Source organism: Protopterus annectens, chromosome 10.part0 (assembly GCF_019279795.1).
Source record: "Protopterus annectens isolate FY-2018-M chromosome 10.part0, PAN1.0, whole genome shotgun sequence".
In the NCBI taxonomy this organism is placed as follows: domain Eukaryota; kingdom Metazoa; phylum Chordata; order Ceratodontiformes; family Protopteridae; genus Protopterus; species Protopterus annectens.
In genome coordinates this window covers 1,468,007,488-1,468,035,157 of record NC_056744.1, presented here as the reverse complement: position 1 = coordinate 1,468,035,157, position 27,670 = coordinate 1,468,007,488, and the positions used below count along the sequence as shown (strand labels likewise).

Genomic DNA, 27,670 nt, shown 5'->3' with positions numbered 1-27,670 from the left:
GCTACATTCCAATTAAATAAAAGAAGAAACTCATAGCCAAAATTAGGAGGAGCAACTCCCTTAAAAACAGGTGCTCTCTTATACAACTGAGCAAGAAACTAAGAGGTCTAAGTCCATCAAGGTCAACTATGAAGTCAGGATTGTCTTACAGGCTAAGGACAATCAGAAGGCCTTCTTCAACTTTGTCCAAAATGTTACGGGTAACATACAATAGTGTGCTGAACTGGTGGTGAATGGCACCGTCTTCAACGATCAGGGTGATATAGCAAATCCACTGGCTGATAAGTTCATTTCAAACTTAACCCACAGCCCCTCAAACTCCACCAGATGAAATCCCCTTCATCATACTTTCCCCAGCTATCAGCAGAGACCAGGTGCTGGCAGGACTCAGTGAAACCAAGATTATCACCTCCATGGGTCCCATCAACATCCTTGGTTGCCTCCTGAACAGTCTAAAACATGAGTTAGCAGGAACTCTTGAAGGACCCTTCATCTCCAGCCTTGAAAAAAGCTACATTTCAATTAAATGCAGGATTGCAACAGTCATTCCTCTCCACAAGGGTGGAGCATCAACCGACCCAAGGAACTACAGCCCCATCATTCTAACAAACGTAATAGGCAAAACCATGGAACAAATTATCATAGAAATGATAAACAAGGACATAGGCAACTTAGACACTGAACCCATCCCACGGTAGCATTGTTACGGGAAAGTCATGCCTACTTAACCTGGTAGACTTCTTTGATAGGGTCACCAAGGCAATGGATGAGGGTAAACAGTGGGCACTGTTTATCTTGAATTACCAAAGTCATTCAGTACAATACCACACACATGCATTGTTGACAAGCTGTCTGAGCTACACTCAGATCCTTACATAACTTGCTGGGCTGCTGGCTGACTCAAAAACAGGACCCAAAAAGTCAGGAATGGTGAGAGCATCTCCTCCAAGATATTGTTCACCAGTGGAGTATCCCAGGTCTCCGTACTGAGCCCACGCATATTTGGTATTTGCTTTCCAGAAGTTAAGAAGAATGTTCAGGGTCCCTGACATACCAAGTTTGCAGATGACTGTAGTTTGGGAGTTATTGTAGATTCTCTTCAAGACAAGATCATCTTGCAAGTGGTTTTAACACATATAAATGACTAGTACCAATGCCATGGCCTAAAACTCTGTGCCAGAAATTACATTACATTGTAATGCCCTTTGGAAACTATCAATCCAAGTTAGTTTTTTCAATCGATAAAATATCCCAAAGAATCTACCCAGTAATAAGGTATTTGAGTACATACGTAGACAGCAATCTGGTATTTGATCAATACATAGCTAAGATAACAAGAAAATCATTCTCTGTCATTCATCTTATAGGTAAAGGTATGGCATTCAGGTCCAAGGATGTTATAGTACCACTCTACTCAGCACTTATCAGACCTGTCATTGAATACAATGCCGCCTTTGACATGTATCTTACCAGACACTTGTAATAGTTGGAATGCCCATAAAGATTTCTCACTTGTAAAATTCAGGACATGAATACCCTGTGCTACACTGATCACCTAAAGGCTCTGTTTCTGTACAGGCTCATACCTCTCAGCCTGGAAACATCAAAAATCTGGACAAAGGCCTGTGAAAAGTAGGTACAACTGGCAAACAAAAATCAGGGTGCTCATTAGCATAAAAGTTGCATACATAGTCATGTAACCCCACCCACTCCAGTGGAATTGTGGGATATCAACAAGAAGACTGAAGTCACTAAATAATGGTAGACATTTGAATTTCAGACTTTATAAACAACAGAGAATACATAATAATGCAAAACCTGTTATTCTACTAACTGAGTTTACTGGAGCAGTATTTAAAATTTGTTCCTATTTTTGGCCTTTGTCTTACCATTATTTTTGGCTTTGTCCAGATTTCCTGCTCTGAGAGATTGAGAGTTATGGTCACTGCATATTGCATTACAACTTAATTCTCCCAAATATACATTAGTTCTATTATACCAGAATTATAAAAAAAAAAAAAAAAAAAAAATCCCCAGTAACACACACACACACCTGCAGTACAACAGTATGAGGCAAAATAAAATAAGTCAATACAACTCTCTTGATACAGCTCTGTACAGTTTTCCTAAGAAAGTAGTGGTTACCTCCCATCTCCTTTCAATAGTTGCACAGCCTGTATTTACCAGTGATCGAGTCATAAGGCTGGAAATATGTGCAAAAAATAATCATATTTTATTTTCATATCTACAGTATACAAAATCAATGACATCACAAAATCAAAAACTATTTTAAAAATAAATACTTGTTTGATTTGATCTCAGATGACAATGTCTAGTACAGACAAAACAGGCACCTGTGACATCTTGGTGGGGGAGTAAGCTGATGCAGAACACTGCAAACTTTCAGTGCATATGTTTAAAAAAGAAAGGTAAATCAGTGTAAAATGTGAACAATCTTTCTCTCTCTCTCACTGTCTTACATCTATAAGACAGCACAGGACAAGGACTATGAGACAATCTCAGTTTTAGGAATGAAGTAATTACACTCTTCATTGCAGGTTTCACCAGGTTTTTTTAAAAAAATTAGGACTCCACTAACTGTCTGCATGCAATGATCAGTCACCTGAGTCAAGAACAATGATTCACTACTATAAAGATGTCAAGGACAGCAAAACAAAATCGTGACACACTATTATTTCAGCCCCAAAAATGGGAAATACTGAGGAATTCAGTACAGTTAAGAGGTACGTACAGGCTGCTGTGAGGTGATGTTTTGCTGGTGTGCAGGGCTTCCTCAAACCCATCCCTGCTGGATCTGGTGCGTAAGTGCAAAACAAACAGCACCAGAAACACTAGATCCAGGTATCTAAACTTTGCTTGTGACATAAACAGAACATGATGGAGAGATGGATATGTGTCGCAAAGGATCTCTGCACTTTGCAATAGGCTCCCCAATCATGTAGAACAGAAGTCATCCATGACCCAATTCAACTGAAACCTTGACAATTGAATACCTTGACAATTGAATAGGATTCCCCTCCCCCCATCTGCCCCTCAGTCCCTTATGGACAGAGACCATCAATAAGAAAAATATTTTATTTATTTATTTTTTTATTTTATCCTTTGCTGACTGGGGTAATTCCACAAGGCTAGTAGCCTCTTTTCAGGGGAGCTGCAATGTGGTGTTTTTACAACTAGGAGAAATTTGGCCAGGGCTTTGGGGAACATCTACTCTTTTTCAGTAGGTGCCAAGGGATCTTTTGCATTCACCTGAGCAACCACCATTTCAAGCAGGTGGGGCCTTGGTTTAATGTCTCATCCAAAGGACACCACATAGGAGGGCAGTAACCCCCTTGTGCTATACTGCAGTAGCAGCAATCACTCTACTACCTGTTATGCCACTTACACTGTAGTAATAACAGCATTATCATAGGTTCATAGGTGTGTACTAGGCTAATGGCCCTGGAGCCTTTACAAGCCAAGCCCATAGGATTACTTTAGTATTGTGCCACTCGACCATAATTCCTAGTACCTCAGTCGAGTAAAGCCACTGGAGTGATCCCTGGGGAGAATTTTCTATTTCCCATCCACTCATCAAGATTTCTCTTGAGGGCCACTGAGATGCTCCACTTGACATATATGGGAAGTCTGTTCCATAGCATAGGCAGTCTCTGGGTTATGAACCTGTCTCTCCAGCATGTTCTGTTTGTGGTAATGAGGTTGAGGTCTCTGGAGCATGTGGTGTGGAGGGATTGGGATTTCTTCAGATGTAGCATTTCTAACAGAGCTGAGTCAGACATGGCTTTGTAAGTCAAGTAGAGATCACCTCTAAGTAGACGATATGAGACAGAGAATAGTTGGAATTGTTTTAGTCAGTCCATATAGGACAAATGTTTAAGGCCTAGGATCCACTTTGTGAGGTACTTTTGCAGCCTCAACAGTTATTGCAGGTGTCTAATGAGGTACATGCCAAATGGGGCACTGTACTCAATGAATGGCCTAATGAGGGAAGAGTAAAGTAAGACAATGACCTCTTTCTTCCTGGATGCAAAACCCTTTGTAATGAGGTGTGCCACATAGAAGGACTTTCTGACCACAGTGGCAGTGTGGTGGTCAACAGAGAGGTTGCACTCAACCTATGTTCTCAGATATCTTATAATGCCTCTGTGTTCGGTGGACTACCATTGATGTGGTAATTCATGGAAACCGGGTTTTTCCCAAAGAGAATGACGACACATTTTTTGGCATTGAGCTTAAGGCCATGGTTCTGACACCAGTCGTTGGTCTCAGTCAGGCCTTTCTGTAGGATATCAACATCACCTGGGGAGTTAATAACAGCTCCCAACTTGCAATTGTCTGCAAACTTTGTCAGCCAGAGTCCCTTTGTGTTGGCCTGGACTTCAGAGAAGTAGATACCAAACAGGAGAGGACCCAGGACCGAACACTGTGGGACTCCACTCATGAATGGTCGGCAGTGTGATTTGCAGTCAGCTACTTTCACACTGTGGGTTCTACCTGTGAGTCAGTTTGCAACCCACCTAGTGATATAGGGGTTGATGCCTAGCTTAGTGAATTTTTCTATAATTCCTGAGTGGGGAATGGTATCAAAGGCCTTGGCCAGATCAAGGTGGGCTGTATGAACCACCTTGACTTCATCCACAGCTCTGATGACTGACTCAAAGAAATTGACCAGGTTGAGCAGGCATGATCTACCCTTCACAAAACCAAACTGTGTGGGAACCAGAGTTTGGAGATTCCCTATATCTTCATTTATTAGGTCCATGATGATGCATTCCATAGCTTTGCATATCAGACTCATCAGGGTAATGGGGCGATAGTTCACAGGGTCTGTAGTCACTCCTCCTTTGTGGAGAGGGATGACTGTAGCAGTGTGCCTTTCGGTAGGGACAAAGCCTGAAGTGAGATTTTGATTGAACAGGGCACACAGGTGAGGTGCCAGTTCACTCTATAGTTCATGTAGAACACAGCCAGGGATATTGTCAGGTCCCATAAAGCTGTATTCTTGGCCTTGGATAGTGCTGTTTTAACCTGTGCAGCAGTAACACTGGGTGCATGGCAATCTACTCATATTGTGACTGGTTTCTTGGGGGGAGAGAGGGGTAAAGCTGCACTGAATTTGTCGGCCAGTATATTGACAATATTTGTTGGCTCAGTATAGACGGTACCATTGTGTAGTAGCTCAGAGCAAATCTGGGTATTGCCGTGGAGATTCTTTACATACCCATAGAAGGCCTTGTGGTTATCTTTACTATCTGTTGCAATTCTGTTTTCACAGCTAGCTTTAGAGGATTTGATGAGGGATCTCAACTTTTTGTTGAAGCTGTTAAGGGAGTTTTTCCAGTCTTGGGACTTCACCTTATTCCACATCAGTTTCCTCCTCCTGTTGTAGAGATTGTTTATAGCAGGGGACCACCAGGTTGGCTTCCTTTTTTTTGGAGGAGAGCATCTTGGTTCTATTGGGTATGGCGAGATCCATGCATTTGTGTACGTGTTTGTACAGTGCATTGGTGTATGATTTGGCAGTCATGCAACTATCTCCATTTGCATGCGTGAAGTTAGCCACCTCTGTTTTTAGTAGGCCAAAATTAGTTTTGGAGAAGTTTTTCATGGTGGTTACCTTTGCGGGTTGGGGTGTATGTGGATTTCCAAGGTGATTAGTTTGTGGTTGGATTTAACCAGGGAGGAGTTGATTATTGGTGTAGAGCAACAGTCACCCATGTTGGTAATGATCAGGTCAAGGATGTTGCTACCTCTAGTGGGGGTAAGAATGAGCTGGTCCAGGGCACTGGAATTAATGAATTCTAGGAAACGTTGGGCAAGTGTATTAGTACACGAGTAGTTATCAGTTAGTGGAGGAGTAGTTGAAGTTGCCCAGTATGAGAGTGTTAGGTCAGACCTTAATATACTCCAGGGTGCTTTGGAACATGGAGTGCGAGTCTTGGGACATGGTTGGGGACCTATAGCAGGCTACGACATGAATCATTGTCTTACCCAATGTTAGCTGCACCTGAAGTATCTCAGATGCGTTATATTGGGCTACCAGTCTGGAGGTGTGTGCATCCTTTATAAATATGGAAACACCACCACCTTTGGAGCTTCGGTCCAAGTTCTGGAGCCAAAAGGTGTGGAATGAGTTATAGCTTGGTAGTGCAGGAGTGCTTTCTGCTGCCTTGAACCAGGTTTCTGTTATGGCACAAATGGCGATGTTCTCCATTTTAAAGAGTGCTTCAAGTAAGTGCATTTTGAGGTTTAGACTTCTAGCATTGAGCAGCATGACCCTCCGATTGCATTGTTTGTAGCTGTTACGGTGGTAATTTGGTCTTTGGAACACCACCTAAAAAAGGCACTATAGGTGTGGCAAGAGCCCTTGGCCAGTATCTGGAAGCCCAGAGATGACAGATGCAGGCCATCTCTGGCAAAGCATCGAGGTCTGTCAGTCATGTCAACCCAGGCAGACAGATACTGGATCCACTTAGAAATCCTTAGTTACCCTCTACTAATATGTCCATTTCCCCCATATAGATGCTCATGATACTCAAGAGGAACCCTAATGGTTTGGGGTGCACTGCTAGGCTTTTAAGGGCCCTGGTGACCATTAGCTTAGTAAGAACCTGTAAACCTTTGACAACATCATAGTCAAGTAGCTGGAAGGAGTAATATTAATATTAGTTGTGTATAATCAGCCATGTTTTCCTGTGGAGGCTCCATCTGAGATGGATATAAATTTTAAGTACATCTTTCAGTACAAATGTGGCAAAAATGTAAAATTATATATGTCTCATGTTTCTTAAACTGATCTGAGTCAGCTGTACTAATGAGTTTTATTTCTGTAAATTTATTTCTAGTGATAATGAGAAGAACAGCACTTTGGCAGACAACAGTAAAGAAGTATCCATTCCAGTCCGGAACTCAATTTCTGTAGCCGTGAAAGGGTAAGCACAGACTTTCAATATATTCTCTGCAGAATCTAATGCTACTTTGCTTTACAGAACTATTGTACACATTAAGACCTAGTGTTCACTTTTAAATGCGGCTTTTTCGACATGGACAGTGCTCATTTGCTCAGTACTTGTATGTGCCTCAATATGTTGCTCATTTCAATTACTTGGCAGTGGGTGGTATGAGAAATGTACACAAGTCTCTATGGTAATAACACATTCTGTAGAAAGTTTTTATTGTACCAAGTATGAAACTTTCACTGTATGAGCTTCTCCCATTGAGCAGCGCTGCTTTGTATAGAAAGTCTCTGAGGGATCACAAAAAAACTAGACTTCATGGAAGATGCAACATTTCAACCATTAACACTGTCAGGAGTATCGCATTGCCTCAAACTCAGAACCTTCTGTCCAAATAAACATTTAGTCAACTTGCAGCTTTTTTGCTACTAGTAGTAGTGAAAAATTCTCCTGTATGGCTAGTGAGTCCTTTTCATCGTTGCCTAGAATATTTAGAGAAACATCCCAGGATTCTACCCAAAGGACCATAGAAAGTGTTTTGGTCCAAATGAGAGAAAGCGTGATGCCAGCAGGCTCAGATTAATGGTCCAGAATATAATCAAAGTAATCGTAGCGATGCAGCACCAATGATTTTTAATAAATGGAATGAAGAGAAGAAGGCAACGTTTCAATAACCTGTTTTCAGCTATAGGAAAGAACCGGGAAGCAGCAGTAGCCCCAGAAATTCAGGTACTGTGTGAACAAGTAGAGAAATTAATCTTCAAAGGAACCTCTGTTTTTTTCACAATCTATAAAGTTTGCAGAGGCATGTTGAGCTAAACATCACTCCAAGGAGTTTACGGGCAGTAAAAATCCATCAACCTCTTTTGATTTAGAAGATGAAGAGGACAATACATTTTATGCCTGTTGGAATGCTGCAGCACATAAATGCAGTGTGGAGTGGGTAAACATCTTAACAAAGAGATGTGATTAAAAAACATAAACTAAAGGAAGAAGCTAAGGCTTTGTGTTGTAAATTGCACAAAAAACTAGCAATGAAGTTTTGGAATGCTTTTTATCTGGGCTTAATGACAAGCTGCTTTCATTTGAAAAGGAATTAGTTGAAAAGAAAGAAGTCAAACTGATTCATGATTTGCATGACTATGAATGTAATCAAGCATTCATAGTAACAACCAACCAGCAGAAGAGACGTAGTAATGTTAGGCTCGAACATGAACAGGAAGTTAGAGGAGTACAGAAAACCTTGTTCACGTCGGCGGGCAGTTTGGTGTCTTCTGTTGAATACGATAGTGAAGACAGTAGTGAATTTCCACGGTTACCCAATGCAGGAAACCCAGGTTATTTAAATAAAACTTTTCTTGAAGAGTGGAATCTTCCAAATGACAGTTGGAAGAGATCAAGGAATAACCAGGAAAATGCATTGGACTGTCATAGGGAATTATCTTACAATTCTCGGTCATATAAATGAGGTAAGTGGAATTGCAGACAAGCAACAAACTGTAATGATTACTCAATATGATTACATAGTTAACCTGTCAGGATGTACTTTGTCAAATGAGGAAATTTCAGGTTTAAATAAAGGATTAAAGTTTATTCCTACAGTTCTACCTAGAATGTATGAAATTAAATGCAAAATTTTTAAGCTTGTGAAAAAGTTGCATTTGAGAGAGTATTTTAAAGGGGATAAAAATGTATAGATGAAATAGAAAAATATGAAAATTAAGAAAGTGAACCTGATTTAAGTGCTGAAAGCTTTTATTCATGTATGTTGGAATGTGAATTCAATGCATATTGTAAATTTAACACAGAGGGAATTGTATGCAAGAGTGATTTCATACCCGCTTTTAGAAATGGCACTATACAACAATTTTCAACTTTATTACAGTACAGTGTGGAAAAGGAATTCAAACTTATTTTGGTACTTGCGTATTATCACAACCACATTCAGGCAAAATGGCTCCTTTCCAAGCCCTTGTCCTGCTGAGAAATGTTACATATAACTCACTAATTTTTTGAAAATAAATTCACATATAAAGATGTGACAATCAATTTTGGTCAGTCCATTATTGGCCACCTATACTGATTCCCAAATGTGGGTATCTGTACAGCATGCAGCCTGCGGGAAAGTTAACAGCTCTATTGATGAACTTCAAAAGTGAAACAATGACATTGAAGGTGTTTTTCTTGGTAAGATTTACATTCCAGACACTGTTCGGCAGTCTCTACATTAACTGCGGTGGATAAATTACAAGTGTCGTCACTAGCGGCATCCTCAGAGACAACTTTATTTTCAAACAGAGGCTTTCCAATAACAGTAAGTACGTTAGTGAACTAGTTCTGTACAGGAGTGACAGGAAACAGCAGATAATAGTGCACTTTACGTTCATTACATATCATGTAAACATATTTCCTTGGAACAGTTAGTTATTTTTGGACAATTCTTTCTTCTTTGGAAATAATAAGATTCCTATGTAAAAAAGATAATGGAGCTCTGAAAAATAACAGGGGCTGCTAAACTTAAGTCACTGAAGAACGAATGGCACTTGCGTATTGCTTCGCCTCTTCGGAATGTGGTTGCGATAATACGTAAGTACCCTTTTTTATAAGAATAAAGCTGATATTGTGTATAATTTAGGTAAAAAATGAATGGTTAACTTTGCAAAATTTCTGTCGTAATAGACAGCTGGTGTTTAAACCAGTGGATAAAGGGGGTAAATTGGTCATACTTCATTTTACACAATATTTGAAAATGTGTTATGCTTATTTGAATAATGAAACAATATATGAGAAGGTGAGGTTAGAATTTTATAATGAAGCATTGAATCAATATAAAAGCTTATTGAACAAAGGTTTTAGATTGAAATATTTTTCTTATGAGAATGTGCAACATATGTTCAATACCAAAAATTGTACTATGGCTTATATTTTCTGTGTACCAAAAATTCAGAAAAGCATGGTGGATCCACCAGGTCACCCCATTGTGACTCATAATTTGTCATGTTTATTTTGCATAAATATCTATTAGATGAAGTTATAAAGTTGCCTTCATATTATATCAAAGATGTTTTTGAATTTATGGACAAAGTAAATAATATCAAGTGAACAAATAATATGTATTTCATAGTAATAGATGTAATAAGTTTGTATACAAGTGTTCGGCATGCGTATGTTATGGAAGCTGTGTTACATTTTTTGAAAGACACTCCAAGAACACGATATATTTTAGAGTTGATAGGCTTTTGTTTAACAAGTAACATGTTTGAATTCAGTGGGGACGGAATTCAGTGGAATTTAGGCAACTATAGGGAACAGCCCTGGGGGAAGCTTTGCCCCCATGTATGCAAATTTATTTATGGGATTATATGAAAGTCTATACATCTATAATAGTGATTTTTTTCGAAAAATATATCATAAAGTACTATAGATTTATAGATGACTTAATTTTTATTTATGATGGGAGATGAGAAGTGGCTGATTTTATATATAGCATACAGGAACAGATTTTGTATCTGTTTAGATGGCTACAAGTAGGAGGAAAAGTTAATTTTTGGATATTTCTGCAATGTAGAAGTAATGGTGCTATTCAAACTAGGATACCTAGAAAGTTTGAGCAGTATGATCATATCTTGTATGGTGAGAGTTGTCACCCCCCCCCAAAGAAACACATACACTAAAATTGATCCCAAATGGTGAATTTTTAAGAATAAAAAGATTATGTAATGAGAAAGAAGAATGTCCATATGAAATAGAAAAAGCCACACAAATATTCCTGAATAGATATGATAAAATGATAATAGAGGATGGTATAAAAAACCTAGAAGGGGGACCAGCAAATTCTAGTTGGTATACAAGAAGGGTATCCAGTATTTTCAGATAAATTGAATAGCTTAATGAGATATTTTTGGGGCATTTTGAATAAATGTAGACATTTAGATCCTGTGTTTAATGTCCTATATTTAATGTCCCACCCCAGATCTCATACACAAGGGGTAGAAGTATTAAGGATTTTGTGGTACACGGTAGGTTTAATCTACCTGATATAGAAAGAAATATAAAGTCTAGGTTGTTAGGCACATTCCCCTGTGGGAAATGTAAAAGCTGTAAATATGTAGTGAATAGTTTTAAAGAAATTAATGGTAGGAAGTTTCAAATAAAAGGGGTTTACGGATGTCATAGTGAAAGAGTGATATACAGACTAAGGTGTCAGTGTAAAAAATTCTACATAGGGGAAAGTAGGAGTTTCACAACTAGGCTTAAGGAACATATCAGAGACATTAAAAGGGGCAGAATGGAAAGCCCAATAGCTCTTCATTTTTCAAAATTTCATAATGGTAACCCACAGGGGTTGCAAGCTACTATTTTGGAACAAATAGAAAATGATGGGGTAAATATAAATGATATAAAAAGAAGATTATGGAGAAAGGAATCTATTTTTATTTTAAAATGTAATACTTTATCCCCTGGGAGACTTAATAAGGAATGCAACTGGAAGTGTTTTTTGTGATCAACTTTTATTAGTCTTAATTGTTTAATTGAATAATGGTTTTATGTTCTTGTGTATTTAAGGGATGTATGGCAAGAGAAAGGTATACTCTGTAAAGGCTTAGCAGCCCAAGGCACTAGAGATGGAAATAGTTTTGGTACTGCTTGTTAGTTATTTTAATACATTTCATTGGAGTCTTGGTGCACTGGCCATTTGTTATCTTGTCACAGCTTAAAAAACTAGCCCAGTGTTCTAGAACCATTAAATGACAGAGATCAACAGAATAGTTTTCTTTATAATAAAAGCTGATGATTTCTGTTAGACCTATCTTTATAGTCATAGAAATCAATTATGTTCACTTTCTTTAATATCCATACTTACATAATTATTTTGTACACGTGTGGAAGGCTGATCTATTTTCTAAATTGAGAAGGGTTGTGTAAGCTGGAATGTTCTGCTTCATTTGACACTGGGGAAAAATGGCATTGCGATACCAGAGATGAAACTAATTAATCGGCCATGCAGAACGTAATTGGTCATTTGCTTTGCACAGCATTACCAATTATATAGTTATTGAAGTTGCCATTAATTAGGCTGCAGCATAATAATTGCAGTTGCATGCTGGACCCTATAATTGCATTGCATAACTATTAGATCCATTTCTCACGCACACATACACGCTAAGTACTATAAATGACACATGCATTATATTATTCAGTCTGATTTATGTGCACAGCAGTTGACACAGTACTTAAATCATCTAGAACCCTTGCACACTAAAATATTTAAATTCAGTCTGCCCAAGAGAATCAGGTCAAGCTTATCGCCTTTTGTGCAAACACTAGAATAAATGGCTGATATCATAAAGTCATGGCTGTATGTTCGATCATTTATATATACCCTTTGTAACAAACAGGGTGTGACAGTATTTGAATGACATACTCCTGTCCCATCAGAATGTTCTAAACAAGATTATTTATTATTTATTTGCATTTTTTTTACCAGGATGGTTTACTGGGCCAAAAAGTGCCCATTTTTGGTGGAGGCCTGGGGAGAAAAGCTCCACATACAAAAGAAATTTAAATACAATCACATTTTCTACATACATAGAGATAACTTAAAAAAAACAGACATACAATCCTATCATAAATTTCTAGCTAGAATAACAAAGGCAGTATACATTATATACAAAATATACAAATACAATATATCATCTGCTTTGGATACTGTAGAGTGAAGACAGCAAGAGATAGTTGCATAACTGTTAAGGAGAGGGGAGAAAAACATGAGATCAGGTGAGGGAAGATGCTCTGTAGTCGTAGCCACATGTACATTGCCATAGGGCTAAGAGATGCTGTTTTAGAGACTTTTTGAAGGATATGTGATTGGAAATAGTTCTGATAGAGCTGGGTAGGGAATGCCAAGTTTTAGCAATGGTGCATGAGTAGAGAGAATGACCAACTGCTAGATTGGGTAGTTGCACTTTTAGAAGGAATTGATTTTCAGATCGGAGTTGTCAGGATGGCTTATGGAGAGTAAACAGGGAGGTGAGGGATGGGCAATTGGAAGGTTTGGTAATGATACTGTGAGCTGTGGTTAACTGCAAGTAGGTCAGGTGATGGGGAAGTTCGAGCCATTTTAGTTTGCGTAGGGAGATGCAGTGATGGGAGGAGTAAGTTTCGTTAGTAGTGAACCTGGCAACCTTGTTATAACAGGACTCTGTCTTGGATTTTAAGGAGCTTTGAATGTTAGTGAACAAATGGGCACTGTATAAAAGTGAAGGAAGCAAGTAGGATAGTGCAAGGGTTTGTCTAGCGGTGGGTGTAAGGTACAATTTATGCTTATAGAGGTGTCAAGTTTCTGATGTTGTTTTTTATGCAGTTTTGGATGTGTAGATTGAAGGTTAAGTGTTCTTCTATTATAACTCCTAGAAGTTTAGTTTGAGTACTGCTCTAATGCAGGTTTTGTTTTGTGAATAGATATTAAAATCTGCTCTATTTAGGAGGGTTGATTTCTTGGGGGGGTGAATAGAAGCAGGTTGCTGGAGTTAAGGGCTAGATAGTTGTTACTCATCCATTTCTCAGTGACTGAGAAAGCATGTTGGGTCCTAGCTAGGAGTTCGTCAGCAGAGTCAGCAATACAGGTAATGGTTGAGTCGTTTGTGTACTGTTTTACAGGATTTAGAGGGAGGGTGGCGTAGAAGTCATTAATGAATATGCTAAAAAGGAGAGGTCCCAATATGGATCCTTGGGGAATTCCTGTATGTATATTGAGGAATGGTGAGAAAGAGTGGAGCCATTTAGTGGCTTGCTGTCTGTTGGTTAGATAATCAGAGAACCAGTTAAGAGTGGGGGATAACATTCCCAGATTGGATAGCTTTGCCAGGAGTAAGGGGTGGGATATGGTATCGAAGGCTTTGGAGAGGTCCAGAAAGAGAGAGGAGACAATTTTTCCAATGTCTCTTGTTTGGGTCACAGTGTCCATGAATGATAGGAATGCAGTGGTGGCACTGTGATATGGGTGGAATTCAGGTTGGGATGGTAATGATATCTTATTTTCTGTTTAGAAATTTAGGAGCTGAGCGTGGATGCATTTCTCCATGATTTTGGATAGCGGAGAGATCATTGCAATTGGCCAGAAATTGGTGAAATGTATGTTAGGACCACCTTTATGAAATGGAGAGTATGTAGTTTTTTTTTCCAGATTACAGGTACGTGAGACTCTTGGAGGGATCTGTTGATTAATATGCTAATGGCGTAGGCTATAGATTTAGCTGACATTTGTAAGTAATCTGGGGGTAGATATCTGGAGCAGTTGTCCAGGGTTTTAGGTTAAGTAGTAATTTGCGAATGGTAGCTGTGGGGATAGAGGAGAAGGAAAAGCAAGCATTGAGGTGCTTGTGTGAAGGTTGAATGAGTGTGTGTTTGCTAACTTTAGAATTTATTTGTGGGAGGGTGGCAGAGAGTTTAGAGATGGTGTCTATGAAGTGTGTGTTGATCAGTGTTGCTATTTTGTTGGGGGTTTGTCTGGATGTGGGCATGGGTTGTTTTTGCTACCTGGATGCAGTAAACTAGAGATGGTACCCCAAAATTTCTTAACGTTATTTCTGTTTTGGTTTTGGGATGTGAGGTAGAAGTTATTCTTATCTCTGATTATGAAGTGTTTGGATGATTTCGGAGTTTAAATTCTAGGAGGTGAGCAGGATTTTTGGTTTTATGCCAGAGTTTCCATGCTCTATCTCTGTTTGTCATAAGTTGTTTTGTGTCTCTAGTAAGCATGGCTGGTTTTGATTAGTTTTACTCGTAAAGGAGCCAAGTTATTTAGAATATTTAAAAATGTAGTATTGAAGAGTTCAACTGCCTTGTCTAAGGTAGCACTTTTTGGACACTCCAGTCTATTTGTAGGAGGGTGTTTAAAAGTTTCTGGACTGAATTTGGATAGTTCCTGGTTAGTTTATTGTGGTAGGTATTGTGGGTGAGGGAGTATTTCCAAAGGATATGAACAGGTAGGTGATCACCTGTGGTTTGAGGTAAAGTGCCTGTGGCTGAAATCTTACTCCGGTCAGACACTAGAATCCAGTCTAGTGTAGAGCCATTGTTTTTGGTTTTGTTTGGTCTGGTAATATCTGTTTCTACTTGGGTGTAGGAGAACAGATTTATGTTGTAGGTGGACCGTTTTTTTGGTAAGTTCTAACCAGTCAGTGTTAATGTCACCTAGGATGATTGTTTCATTTTGAATAGTTTTAGATGTCCAGGTGAGGATTTTTACTAGTATACGAATGTTATTTCCAGGGGTAATGTAGAGATTGATTATACATATTTTTTGTGTTATTTAATTGGAAATACCCAATGAGAATTTCTGCAGATTCAGATTGAGGTATGGGGCTAGAGTAGGGGACAATGTTGAGATGGTTGGAATAGAGTATGGCAATGCCAAATCCTTTTTTACATGGCCTGTCAGACTGAAGACAGTTGTAGCCTGGTGGGAGAAATTAAGTGTCTTATGTAAGGTTTGAGCCAGGTTTCAGGAGTAGCAACTATATCAGGTTGTTTTTGGGAAATCCAAGCATGGAAGCTTATTTTGTTTCTGATGCTTTGTAGTTTTAGAGTTATCAGTTGTAAGGTTTTACTGGAAGTATGATGGGCTGCGGAATCAGTGGAAGGTCCTGGGTTGGGGTGGACATCCCCGCAATGAGACAGGATTCTGGAGGATGGGCAAGTCAAGAAAATAGGTGCAGCTGCATTCTTATATTTTAAAAAATAACAATGTGTCAGCATTTGTCTGGTTCTCAATCACAAGCAGTACAGTGTGTTAAAATACTTCTCTGATTTAAATAAAGTAAAATTTTGGTTATGTTAAATGTCCTAGTCAGTTATTTAGATGTTTCATATAGGTATTCTATACAGCAATGTTATTGCCTAATCCCTGCATTAATAGGCTATGTCAGTAATTAAACTGTACAAATCACTAATTAGTCTCCTTAGATTCAGAGGTTGTTTAACCAAGGGTATGATGTACCAGACACAAACACTGTGTAAGTTGATTTTGGATGTGTGCACCATGTGGAAAACCTTTCTGCTCTGTTTATATGGTTTTAGAATAGTAACTATTAAATACACATTGAGTTTCTCGCTAAGATTTACTTGCAAGTTATTTAAAGCTGATAGTGGCAAGCTATTAACTCATTAAATCTGGTTATATGTGTGAATTAACCACACAAACACTTTATGCCTTAAGGTTTGTCTCTCCACAGGAGGTAATGGTGGACTGACAGACACATGCAGATTTCGGTGATAGATACAACAAGCTCTTGCATATCACTTTCCTGTAACAAAAATTATTTTTTCAACTTAACAGGAGTAAGACTGCATATTCATGGGATATACTTGCTCTTTACTAAGTGAAAAATAAATGCACACAAAGACTTTGAAGCCCTCATACAAGAATGTAATTTTGCTATACTGCCAGCCATCTGCCATATGTTAATTACATATGTCTGTCCTATCATCGGAAAGAACAGTGACGCAGTAGTGCATTTGGTTACTGCACATGCACGCTATTAATTATGGCCACACCAAATTAAAACATTTGCTTCCCAGGAGATACCATCTGTATAGTAAATAACACCTTAATATCTCTATGAAGTAAACAGTGTATTTTTGCATTTACCTTTTAAGCTGACAAAGTAATGCTACTTTTGTAAACATGGCATACTACATTGACATCTGGAAATTATTGTGTGATGCACTGGTGTATCCAGTTACAAAATGTTTTAGTAAACCAAGTATACTTTTTGTTGTTAAACCTGCAAAATCTGGTAACTGTTATTTGTTAGTATAGAATAATGATTTTTAAAGACAATCGTCTGTTCTGTAAATGCATAAATGACCATTGGTTATCTAACATTAGATGACGGATTATTGCATTGCAAATATAAACAGCTAAAATGCACAATTTAAGTAATGCGCAGTGGCTGTTTCATTGCATTTTGTTTTGTACATGCAACTGTTAGTACCATAAAAAGATACGGTATGTTTTGTGCAGTTCTTCGTATAGTTTGGATTGCTTTTTAGTTAATTGAGGGATTTGGAATAGCTTTTAGCTTGGATAAAATCAGGAGTGCCCAGTTTGTTTATTACTAATTTTTGTAGTACATAACCTTTTTTCACTTGCTAACTTATTGGTTCTTTTTAGAGATAGGAGGGGGATGTGCATAAATATTCAGAATGTTCCTAGCAGTTTGTAAACACATCAGTAGGATTCATAAGTGTTTACTAGGTTAACGACCACAAGGGCCTTTTTAAGTATAGCCATGCATCCCAAATCTCTGACAAGTTCTGCTACCCTTAAGTGTAAGCATCGGCCTGGGAGATGAACCATTTACAGGTTACTTGTGTCATTAGAGACATAGGTGCCAAACCAGGGATGAGTTTCCGGTTTCCCATCCAGTTGTCCAAGTTGTACTTGAATTGGGTTAGGGATAAACCGTGCTTCACATGGATGAGGAGCCTGTTCCATAGATGGGGTAGTTTTGGTGATACATACTTAACTCTCCAGCAGGTCCTATTTATATCATAGGCAAGGTTTAAGTCTTTAGAATGGGTAATTCTGGTGCTGTTTGTTTTGTGGATATGCAGGAGGTCTATCAGAGTGGGTTCTGACAATGCCATGTATGCCAGGCATAGATCTCCCCTCAAAAGCCTCTGCTTAGGACATATTACTTACGCCCTGTATTCTTTTAGTCAGGAACCTCTGTGGATGTTCCAGTTGTTGGATATGCCTGGTTAGGTACTTACCAAAAGAGGCATTGTACTCAATGATAGGTCTGATGAATGCCGAATACAGTGGAACAATGATGTCCTTGGACATCGGTGCCATACCTTTGTTTATAAGTTGGGCAACATAGAATGATTTCCTCACCAGTGTAGACACGTGATGATCAAAGGCTAGATTACTATCTATGTATGATCCGATGTCCCTGACTACTGGAGCAACTCTAAGAGGTGTGTTGTCATTATGGTAGGTACCACAGATGGATGACTTCTCAAAGGATACTATTATGCATTTCTTGGCATTTAGTTTTAGTCCATGGCTCTGACACCAGTTGTTTCTGTGTCAGCCCCTCCTGTAGAACATTTGTGTCAGTGTCAGATTCAATGACAGCTCCTAATTTGCAATAGTCTACAAATTTAGTCAGCCAGAGATCACTTCATTACACTGTTACTCTGAAAGATGGTTCCATTTTATTCGCCTTAATTTTTTTGATGTGCTCTTAGACCACTAAAGCACTCAAGTAAATTTTCTGTGCTTTGCTGATTTGAAGAAACATTATCACAGTTACTAGATTTTACAGTGGAGTCAGGTGCGGTGTAGCCTGGAAGTTGCGCCTCTTGCAAACAGTTTTACCCCTGAACATATATATTTAATCTGAAAGTTAGTATTAATAATCCAGTATATTGATACTAGATCTTTTAATAACCTTTGTCAGAAGTTTTTATCTTTTTTCTTTTTTGTATACAGATCTTGATTAACTGATGGAAGCATTCATGTAAATAGTGTACATATATTGTAGTATTGTTGTTATGAGTTTCATTTGGGAAATTGTTTGTTTTTTTTTGTTTTGTGTAATATTGTATGAACAATTTGAAAACTAATAAAGATTTATTATTGAAAAAAAAAAGAAAAAAAAAAGAAATGCAGTGAATTCTTTTTAAAGTACTCAACTACTGTGCCGTATAGTCGAATGTTGTTTTCTAATGTCATAGAACTATGGATGTTATGTGATCCTATCTCGCCTACATTCTGACTGATGGGCTCGGAGCCGATCCCTCGGTATGCTATAGAGCGAGGCCTCTAATTGGCTGAGCTATCTTTATCCCAGGATGCACCACCACTAATCCCCCAGATCTCGTTTGCCGCTTCAGAGCTTGGACATGGTCTCAACATTGGCTGGGCTAAGTACTATATTGATAGTATTTTTTTCTGTCAGTAGTTCTCTCTTTTCAACCCAAAAGCTGTTTTAACGGCTATTTTTTGTGTACGAGTGTGTTTCGGGTTCTTTTATTGAAATTTGCTTTAATTTTCCTGTCAGAGAAGGTTCCGTTTTAGTTAGAGGGGCCTTCCCCTGTACTAACTACTTTAGTGGTTGTGTGTGGGTCAAGTACCCGTTTAAGTTAGAGGGTCTTGACCCTCCTTGTTTCTTCTCTTTCTTCCTTTCTGTGTAAAAAAAAAAAAAAAAAGTTTTAAGTTATAATTTTTTCAGTACGGGCATATTAAGTGTACCAAACTGTTTAAAATTTACTGTTGTGTTCTGTTTTCTGCACAACTGTGTCTAAGGAACATAAACCCTCTGGGTTTAAAAAGTGCACGAGGTGTGGGTTTAAAATGTCCATAACGGACGACCACTCCTTGTGCGTCTATTGTCTTGGCGCCAAACATCTCCAGGAATCCTGCAGTGTATGCCATGCGTTTTCCTCTCGAGTCCTCCAGGAGAGGAAAAACAAATTAATCCTTAAGGGATTAATTAAGCCTTCTTTCGAGGAGGCTTTATCTTCCTCTCCGTCTCCTTCTAAGAAGAGGAACGGAGCTCCGACCAGTCAGTCGGAACCGACGGCTAAAAAAGGTAAGCAGACTTCTCCATCGGCTCCACGGACTTTGGAGCCGAGGTCGGAACGGTCTGCCTCGATGCCTCCTACCTCGACCCCTCTGGTTTCGGAGCCGAGGTCTGGAGCATCGAGAGGCCAGGTCACCCTCATCAGCTCCACTGATATTGGAGCCGATAAGGGTCATCGGCTCAGACACTTCCCCTCGGGCGAAGTCTTATCGGCCGAGGGAAATTCCTTGAAGGTTTCCTCGGAGCCGATAATTGTGGAGTCCTTTCGGAGCCGGTCCCCGAGCCCTTTGGAGCCGATGGAGAAATTGGTTCAGGCCCGATTGGTATCCTCGAGATCTTCCAGGATGTCTGATTCGGACATCGACAGGGTACTCCTTCGACTCTTCCAGTCTCCGGTGTTCCAAAAGATGGTTTCGGCTCCACCCCATTTGGCTTGGAGCCGATGGTCCACTCCTACAGTATTCCTCCTCCAACAGCTTCGGCACTGTTGGAGCAGGTGTTGGTGGAACCAGTGGAGGTGTTAGGGTCAGGCCCGACCCTTGCTCCGACTCCGGCTCCTGGGTCGGAGTTCAGTGCGCGGACTTCTTCCTTCGGCCCTGGGGGGGAGGCTTCGGGATTGATACCTTCGGTCCCAAGTCTCCCTCTTGGTGCATCGGCGGCGGGAGTACCGTCCACTGTTGTGGCCACGGAGGGGGGACCTTCCCAGGATTCTGGTGATCCTGCCTTCAGGGCTATGAGGAGTGCTCTAGCCAAATCTTCATTGGCTACCTCCACAGTTTCCCCAGCTCCTTCCCTGCATTTGGAGACTGGGTCGTTAGCAGTTCCCCTGTCAGCAGACAGCGGAGCCCCTGGGCCTCAGGTTACCCCCGCTGGGGTTTCTCCCCCTCCTGGAGGTCCTTCTGAAGCCTCTTCTGAAGAACCTCCCAAGAAGAAAACGTGCAAGAGGAAGCACGTTGACTCCCCTGACGAGTCTTTGACATCTGACACCGATCTCGATGATGCAGAGGGGTCCCCCAAGTCGTCCTCGGATGATGTCTCCTTTGCAGACATCCTAGAAGCCCTAAAACAACAAGGCGGCTGGCAGTCCAAACCTCCCTCTGCTGATGAGTCGGTGTTCCTGAAGGCCTTCGGGGCTCAGCCCTCCGCCTCCTGGGTGTCTCCGCCCGACGAGCTCTTGGATTTGATCTGTCGGGAACACCCGACTCTGTGGAACCGTGCCCGTCCAAACAAATTTCTTTCAGCACCCCCAGACAGAGTTTCTCACGAAAGGTGTGGCTGTGGATGCTATGGTGGTGGCATCTGCTACACAGCAGGATGTAGCAGAGGCTTCTACGTCCGTCCAGCCTCCTAATAAGGAGTCTAGGAGTATGGATCGGTACGGCAAGCGCACCCTAAGTTCAGCGGCCTTTACCTTGAGGTCTCTGAACTACCTAATGCACTTTACGAGATTCCAGAGGGATCTGATTAAGGAGCTGTCCGATACCCTCTTAGGTAACCTACCTGAGGCACTGGCCCAGACGGTTGGATCTCAGCTGGTTACAATGTCATCCATTTCGAACTCGTCCATGAGGCTCATCTCAGACAAGGGTCAAGTAGAGCGGCCGGTACAGGCATTGCTCACGGAGACAGGCCTGGCTCGCCTGTGTCATTCGGAGGCCTTCAAGTCTTCATTCCGACGCCCTTTGATGGGTCCTCCCTGTTTGGGCCCAAGGTGAAAGACACACTTACCCGCTGTGAACAGGAGGGTAAGACTCTGACTGCCGTAGGGGCACGATTTTCCACTCCCTTTCGGCCTTATCCCAAGGCTAAAAGAGGAGGGAAGATGTGGTTCCGAAGATCACAGAAGTCTTACCCCTCTCAGCAGGAAGGTTCCCCCTCCAGAGGCAGAGGAGGGGGAAATTCATCAGGAAGACACCATCCCAGAGGCGGCAGAGGCCCCCGCAATACTGGAGACCACGAGTCCTTTCATGGCTCTTCAACCTTTCATAGTCCCTGAGGGATTGCCCGACTGTGCTGCTCCGGAGCCAGTCGGGGGTCGTTCAAGCACCTAAAGGCCTGGGAAGGATCACTCAGGACCGATGGGTGCTTCGAATTATCGCTGGAGGTTACTCCATCCCATTCTGTCGTCCCCCCCCTCAGTCCAAAAGAATCCCGGACCCGCCACCCAGTCAACGGGATACCGCAGCTATAGAAATTTCAAAACTGCTGCAAAAAGGAGCCATCCAACCGGTCCCCGCAGACCAGATCGGATTAGGGACTTACTCAAGTTTTTTAGTGCCAAAAAAGACCGGGGACTTGAGGCCCATTTTGGACCTAAGCAACCTGAACCGTTCAGTCAAGAAGTCCAAGTTCCGAATGGTCACTTTACAAACCATTCTCCCGTTGTTGGAGAAAGGTGTTTGGATGTGCTCCATAGACCTCAAGGACGCCATTACCATATCAAAATACATCAAACGTCCAGGAGACACTTGCGCTTCAGCCTAGGAAGCAGTCATTTTCAGTTCCCTGCCCTTTGGTCTCACCACAGCCCCAGGGTGTTCACCAAATGCTTGGCAGTAGTGACTGCTCACTTGAGGAGTCTAGGATTCCAGGTGTTTCTGTACCTAGACGACTGGCTTCTAACTGCCACCTCCAAGCATCTACTTCTACGGAGCCTGCAAGCCACAACATCACTGGGCAATTCCCTCGGAATCACCTTCAATTGGCCAAAGTCCGTGTTACGGCCATCTCAAAGAATAAGATTCATAGGGGCAGAGATAGATTCAAACCAGATGCGAGTCTATCTACCTGCAGACAGAATTCAGATCATACAAAATCAGGTTCGAGCCTTACTCCCCAGGTCCAAAGCCCCAGCCAGAATGGTCATGCAACTATTGGGATCGATGTCTGCCTCAGTTCTGCTAGTTCCCTTGGCAAGATTACACATGAGAATCCTCCAGTGGCTTCTTTCAACTCAGTGGTCCTTTCAGGAACTCCCTCTCAATCATCTAATATGGATCACAGAATCTTGCAGACGGGACCTTCGCTGGTGGCTAGTGTCTTCCAATTTGGATCAGGGACGATCCTTTGTTCCTCCTCCTCCGGCGGCCACTTTGACCATGGACGCCTCCCAGACGGGGTGGGGGGGGGGCATTCCCTGGGCAGGTCAGTCCAGGGCAAATGGCATCCGGAAGAGACCTCTCTCCACATCAACATCCTAGAAATGAGAGCAGTACTCCTGTCCCTTCAAGCCCTTCACTGTTACCTCCCTCAGGGCGTAATTGCTGTTCACTTGGACAACATGTCAGTTGTCTGGTACCTGAACAAGCAGGGAGGGACCAGATCCTATCCTCTTTGCAGAGAAGCGATGAGGGTCTGGGAATGGGCAATCTCAACCAAACGCTTCCTAGTGGCTACTCACATACCGGGCAAATCCAATGTCATAGCCGACAGGTTGAGCAGAACCATCCTCTCTTCTCACGAATGGTCTCTGAACACGACTATTACAAGACAGATTTTCATCAAATAGGGAGTTCCATGCTGCGACCTCTTCGCGTCTCCTCTAAATGCGAAGTGCAAAGACTTTTTCTCCCTAACCCCGGCTCCGGGGAAGAGCCCTATGGACGCGTTAGTCCATCCTTGGCCCACCGGCCTGCTTTATGCCTTCCCTCCAGTTCCTCTCCTACCCAAGGTAATTCAGAAGGCTTCTCTCTTAGGGAGCAAGATGATCTTAATTGCTCCTTACTGGCCTCGTCAAGTCTGGTTTCCCTATCTTCGAAAACATGCTCTGGAAGGTCCATGGTTCCTGGACCAGATCCCAGACCTACTGATTCATCAGTCGGGACTACTACACCAGTCCCTACACACATTAAGATTGACAGCCTGGCTCCTCCTCTTCCAACCATAGTCAGGAGACATACACTAGACCCAGATGTAGTGCACATATTGTCTTCAGCCCACAAGTCGGCTACGAAGAAACTTTATTCTAGCAAATGGAAAAGATTTGCTATATGGGCTCAACTCCAGGGCCTGGACCCCGTTTCAACCCCCGTGGCAGAAGTACTCAAGTTCCTAACCTCTCTTTTCAACCAAGGCTCTTCTGTTTCTACCATTAAAGTACAATTGGCAGCAATCTCTAATTTTCATGAGTCCATAGACCCACCCTTAATGAGCAACAGGTTGTGTAAGACCTTCTTGAAAGGTGCTGCTCTATTAAGACCTCCAGTTTCTCATCCTGCACCTCCATGGGATCTCGATATAGTATTACGTGCCTTGACTTCTTTCCCCTTTGAACCAGCAGCTACCTGTGATTTAAAGTTTCTATCATGGAAGACAGCCTTTTTAGTAGCAATTACTTCAGCCAGAAGGGTTTCAGAACTTCAGGCTTTGTCAGTGAAACCTCCGTACCTGGTTTTTCATACAGACAGAGTTTCCCTCAGACCAAATCCTTCTTTTGTTCCTAAAGTCTGTTCTACTTTATGCTTGCAACAGTCATTAGAGCTCCCAGTTTTTTTCCCTAAATATTGCAATAAAGCAGAATTTATTTTCCACACACTAGATGTCCACAGGCAGTTACGTTTTTATTTGGATAGGACCAAACAATCAAGGAAGACAGATCAGTTGTTTATGTCCTTTGCAGAAAACAAATTGGGCAACGCGGTCACAAAGGTCACTATTGCCAAATGGATCAGGGACTGTATTACTCAAGCTTATGTTTACTCTAACAAGGAGCTTTCCACCTCTGTCAAGGCTCATTCTACAAGGGCTATGGCTACTTCGGTAGCATTTCATTCTAAGCTTGCTATTAGTGACATTTGTGCTGCAGCTACATGGTCTTCCCCGCATACCTTCATTTCTCACTACAAATTAGATGTGGCATCTAGAGGACGAGCTTCATTTGGTTCCACAGTGCTCAGGAGTGTTTTCCAATGAGCCACCCGGGATTTAGGTGCTAGGGACGCTGTCCCATCAGTCAGAATGTAGGCGAGATAGGATCACATAACATCTTTTAGTTATGTACTCGCCATAACTTCAGATTTTTGGGATCCATCTCGCCTACATTCCTAATAACCCACCCTCCTTCCCCCTTCCTTGGAGATCAGAGGATATCAGAAGGTCCGAATCCTGTTGTTGCATCTTGAAACACCTAACAATGTTATATAATCAAGTTGTGCATGTGTGCATGAATGCGGACAAACAAGATCTGGGGGATTGGTGGTGGTGCATCCTGGGATAAAGATAGCTCAGCCAATTAGAGGTCTCGCTCTATAGCATAAGCGTGCCGAGTCGGAGCCGAGGGATCGGCTCCGAGCCCATCAGTCAGAATGTAGGCGAGATGGATCCCAAACATCTGAAGTTATGGTGAGTACATAACTAAAAGATTTGTCAGTTCAAAAAGAATACATCATTCAGTCCAGATTATAGTTCACTGGTGAACCGTTTTGCCAAGTCTTACTTAGCATGGTGTAAATCAAGACAGTGGAACATAGATCCTGATGTTCTTCATCTCACATTGCTGCAGTCCTTACACTTGGGTAGTCCGCTGTCCTCGGTCGGCCCGAATATCAAAGTATAAGGCTGACGTCGGTCAAGGCGCATTTGACTGACATCAGAACGTCAGGGTACAAATGCGCATGACCGACGTCATATCCTCAGTCTTTTTTGCCACATGGTCCGATGCAGAAGCAGCATTGCAAGTGCCGGTTGGCGTTCTGAGATTTTTCGATTTCGAAGTTTCAGACCGAGTTCAAAGTTGGCTAAGTACCCGTTAGAATATTTTAGTTTTTCTTGCCTCAGTGATTTACCGGATGTCAGAAAAAGTCAATAATTGCATTTCTTGTGGGAAACAGATACCGCATAGAGATTATCATACTTTGTGTATTCCTTGCTTAGGGCCTGAGCACGACGTTGTTGGCTGTCGCTCTTGTGCTAGATTTAATAAACGCACTATAAAGAGAAGGTTGGATTGTGCAAGGTTAGTCTTTGGGAAGCGGTGTAATTATAAAATGCCGCCGGATGCTCCGCTTCTTCGAAGAAGCGCAAGGACAAGGCAGTTAAGCCTAGGCTAGAAGAACCGTCTGTACCGGACGCCGGTTCTTTAGAGGTGTCGGTGGAGCCGGTGGCTCCACCGGAGGTTTCTTTGTGTTCCCAGGGTGAGACCTTATTATTGCAAGATGTGGCCTCTCAGGAGGCAGGTCAGGCTGAGGGGGCTTCTCAGGTTACTATACTCCCCTCCCTTCCTAGGGTGGCTAGGCCCTCTCCTTCTGTTTCAAAGGCTTCTCCCAGGGGCAGGCCAAGTTTGGCTTCAGTTGGTGTTACCCCTAGCTCTTCAGGTACTGTGCCCAAGAAGCATATGCTTAAAATGGCAGAAGATTTGATTACTTTAATTAGGGTTCTATGCCCCTCCTGATAAGAGACCTAGGATGGAGCCTGAGCTGGGGTTTTGAGCAGGCTTCAGATGTTTCAGAGTCTTCAGCTGAAGACTTGCAGGAGTACTCTCCTTATTCTGATTCGGATGTGGATGATTCTACTCCTTCTGCTTCTCCTCCTGAGGATTTTTCTTTTCAGAAACTCTTCATTCCATGAGGGAGCATTTTAAGTGGGAAGGTCAGGACTTCTCTGATTCCAGGAAAAGGCTTAGGGAATTTTGTTTTACCTCAGCATAGGCCTTTGGCTATACCTCCTGTTTTGGATGTAGTAGAAGATGTTTTACAGAGGCTTCTCTTAATCCTGATTCTTTGCCTCCTGCTCCAGTTAAGCCGGATAGGTATTACAGGGTGCCTGAAGCTCATAAGTATCTTTCTAAGAGTCCTAGGGCTGACCCAGAAACTGTTAGTCAGGGGCCTAAAGGTGTTAAGGCTTCTGTTGTTAAGAATCCGGTTCCTGCAGACAAAGAGGCTAGGGCCTTGGATAGATGGGGAAAGAAAGTTTATACTTCTTCCACTCTTGCTATGAGGGCTTTGAATTGCCAGTTTCACATGTTGAAATACCAGAACTATCTCCTTTCACAATTAAAGTCTAAGGTTGATGCTCTGGCAGTAGGTATTGATTGTAAAGAGTTGCAAGATTTAGTGCATGTTTCTGAACAGGTGGGTAAGCATTCTTTGCAATGTGGTTTTGATGCTGTACAGGCCTCGTCTAGGGTGGCTGCCACTGGGTCAGTTCTTCGCAGGCACGCCTGGCTACGGGATCAGAATTTGTCTGATCATGTTAAAACAAGGATTTTAGATGCTCCTTTACAATCTGACGTGTTGTTTGGTCCTCCTGTTGAGACAGTTTTAAAGAAAATGGAGGACAAGGCTAAGTCTATGCAGACTGTTAAAGATTTTGCAGGTCCAGCCTCCAAAGTTTAGTAGAAATTGGCCTACTAAGGGGTGGACGTATCCTTCTTATGATTCCCAGTCTAGGGGTAGATCTAGACGTGGTAGGGGCAGAGCTCAGGGCTCTTTCAGGTCTAGAACAGGGAGTTCTCCTGCACAGGCTTCGGGTGAGGGCAGGGGTCAGTCCTTTCGTAAACAGACCCAATGACCTACCTTTTCAGCTGCCAGAGCCTTCTCGTCTGGCAGCACCTTTGGGAGGAAGGTTGGCACTTTTCAAAGAAAATTGGAGTTTAATTACCCAAGACAGATGGGTATTGGATATCATACACCACGGCTACAGGTTTTATTTCCATACCTTGCCTCCCTTCAAAGGCATGCCAGATGTTCCTCCTCAACAAAGAATAGAGGCTCACAAGCAGGTTTCTCTGTTGCTCCAAATAGGGGCCATACAGCCGGTCCCTATGCCAGAAGTGGGTCTAGGATTTTATTCTCGCCTGTTCCTAGTACCAAAGAAGGGGAACACGTGGAGACCAATTTTGGATTTATCTATCCTCAACACTTATCTGGACATTCCCAAGTTCAAAATGTTGATGTTGCAGCAGCTTTTACCTCTGCTGGGCAAAGATCATTGGATGGTAACTTTGGATCTCAAGGAGGCTTACCTTCATGTTCCTATCAGACTAAGTTGCAGGAAGTATCTGCGTTTTCGAGCTGGGACTTCTCACTATCAGTTCTCTGCATTGCCCTTTGGCTTATCTACTGCACCCAGAGTGTTCACGAAAGTTCTGGCTCCAGTGAT

At 41.8% G+C, this 27,670-nt stretch overlaps 1 protein-coding gene across 1 annotated transcript in view; it reads left to right on the top strand.

The window, feature by feature from the left end:
• Window positions 1-27,670, top strand: part of LOC122813657 (integrin alpha-X-like) — a 3,682,398-nt gene that overhangs the window by 3,012,436 nt on the left and 642,292 nt on the right. The window contains exon 23 of the mRNA XM_044086096.1: window positions 6,867-6,953. Within this exon, the coding sequence (XP_043942031.1) occupies window positions 6,867-6,953 (87 nt within the window). The remainder of the gene's footprint in view (window positions 1-6,866; window positions 6,954-27,670) is intronic.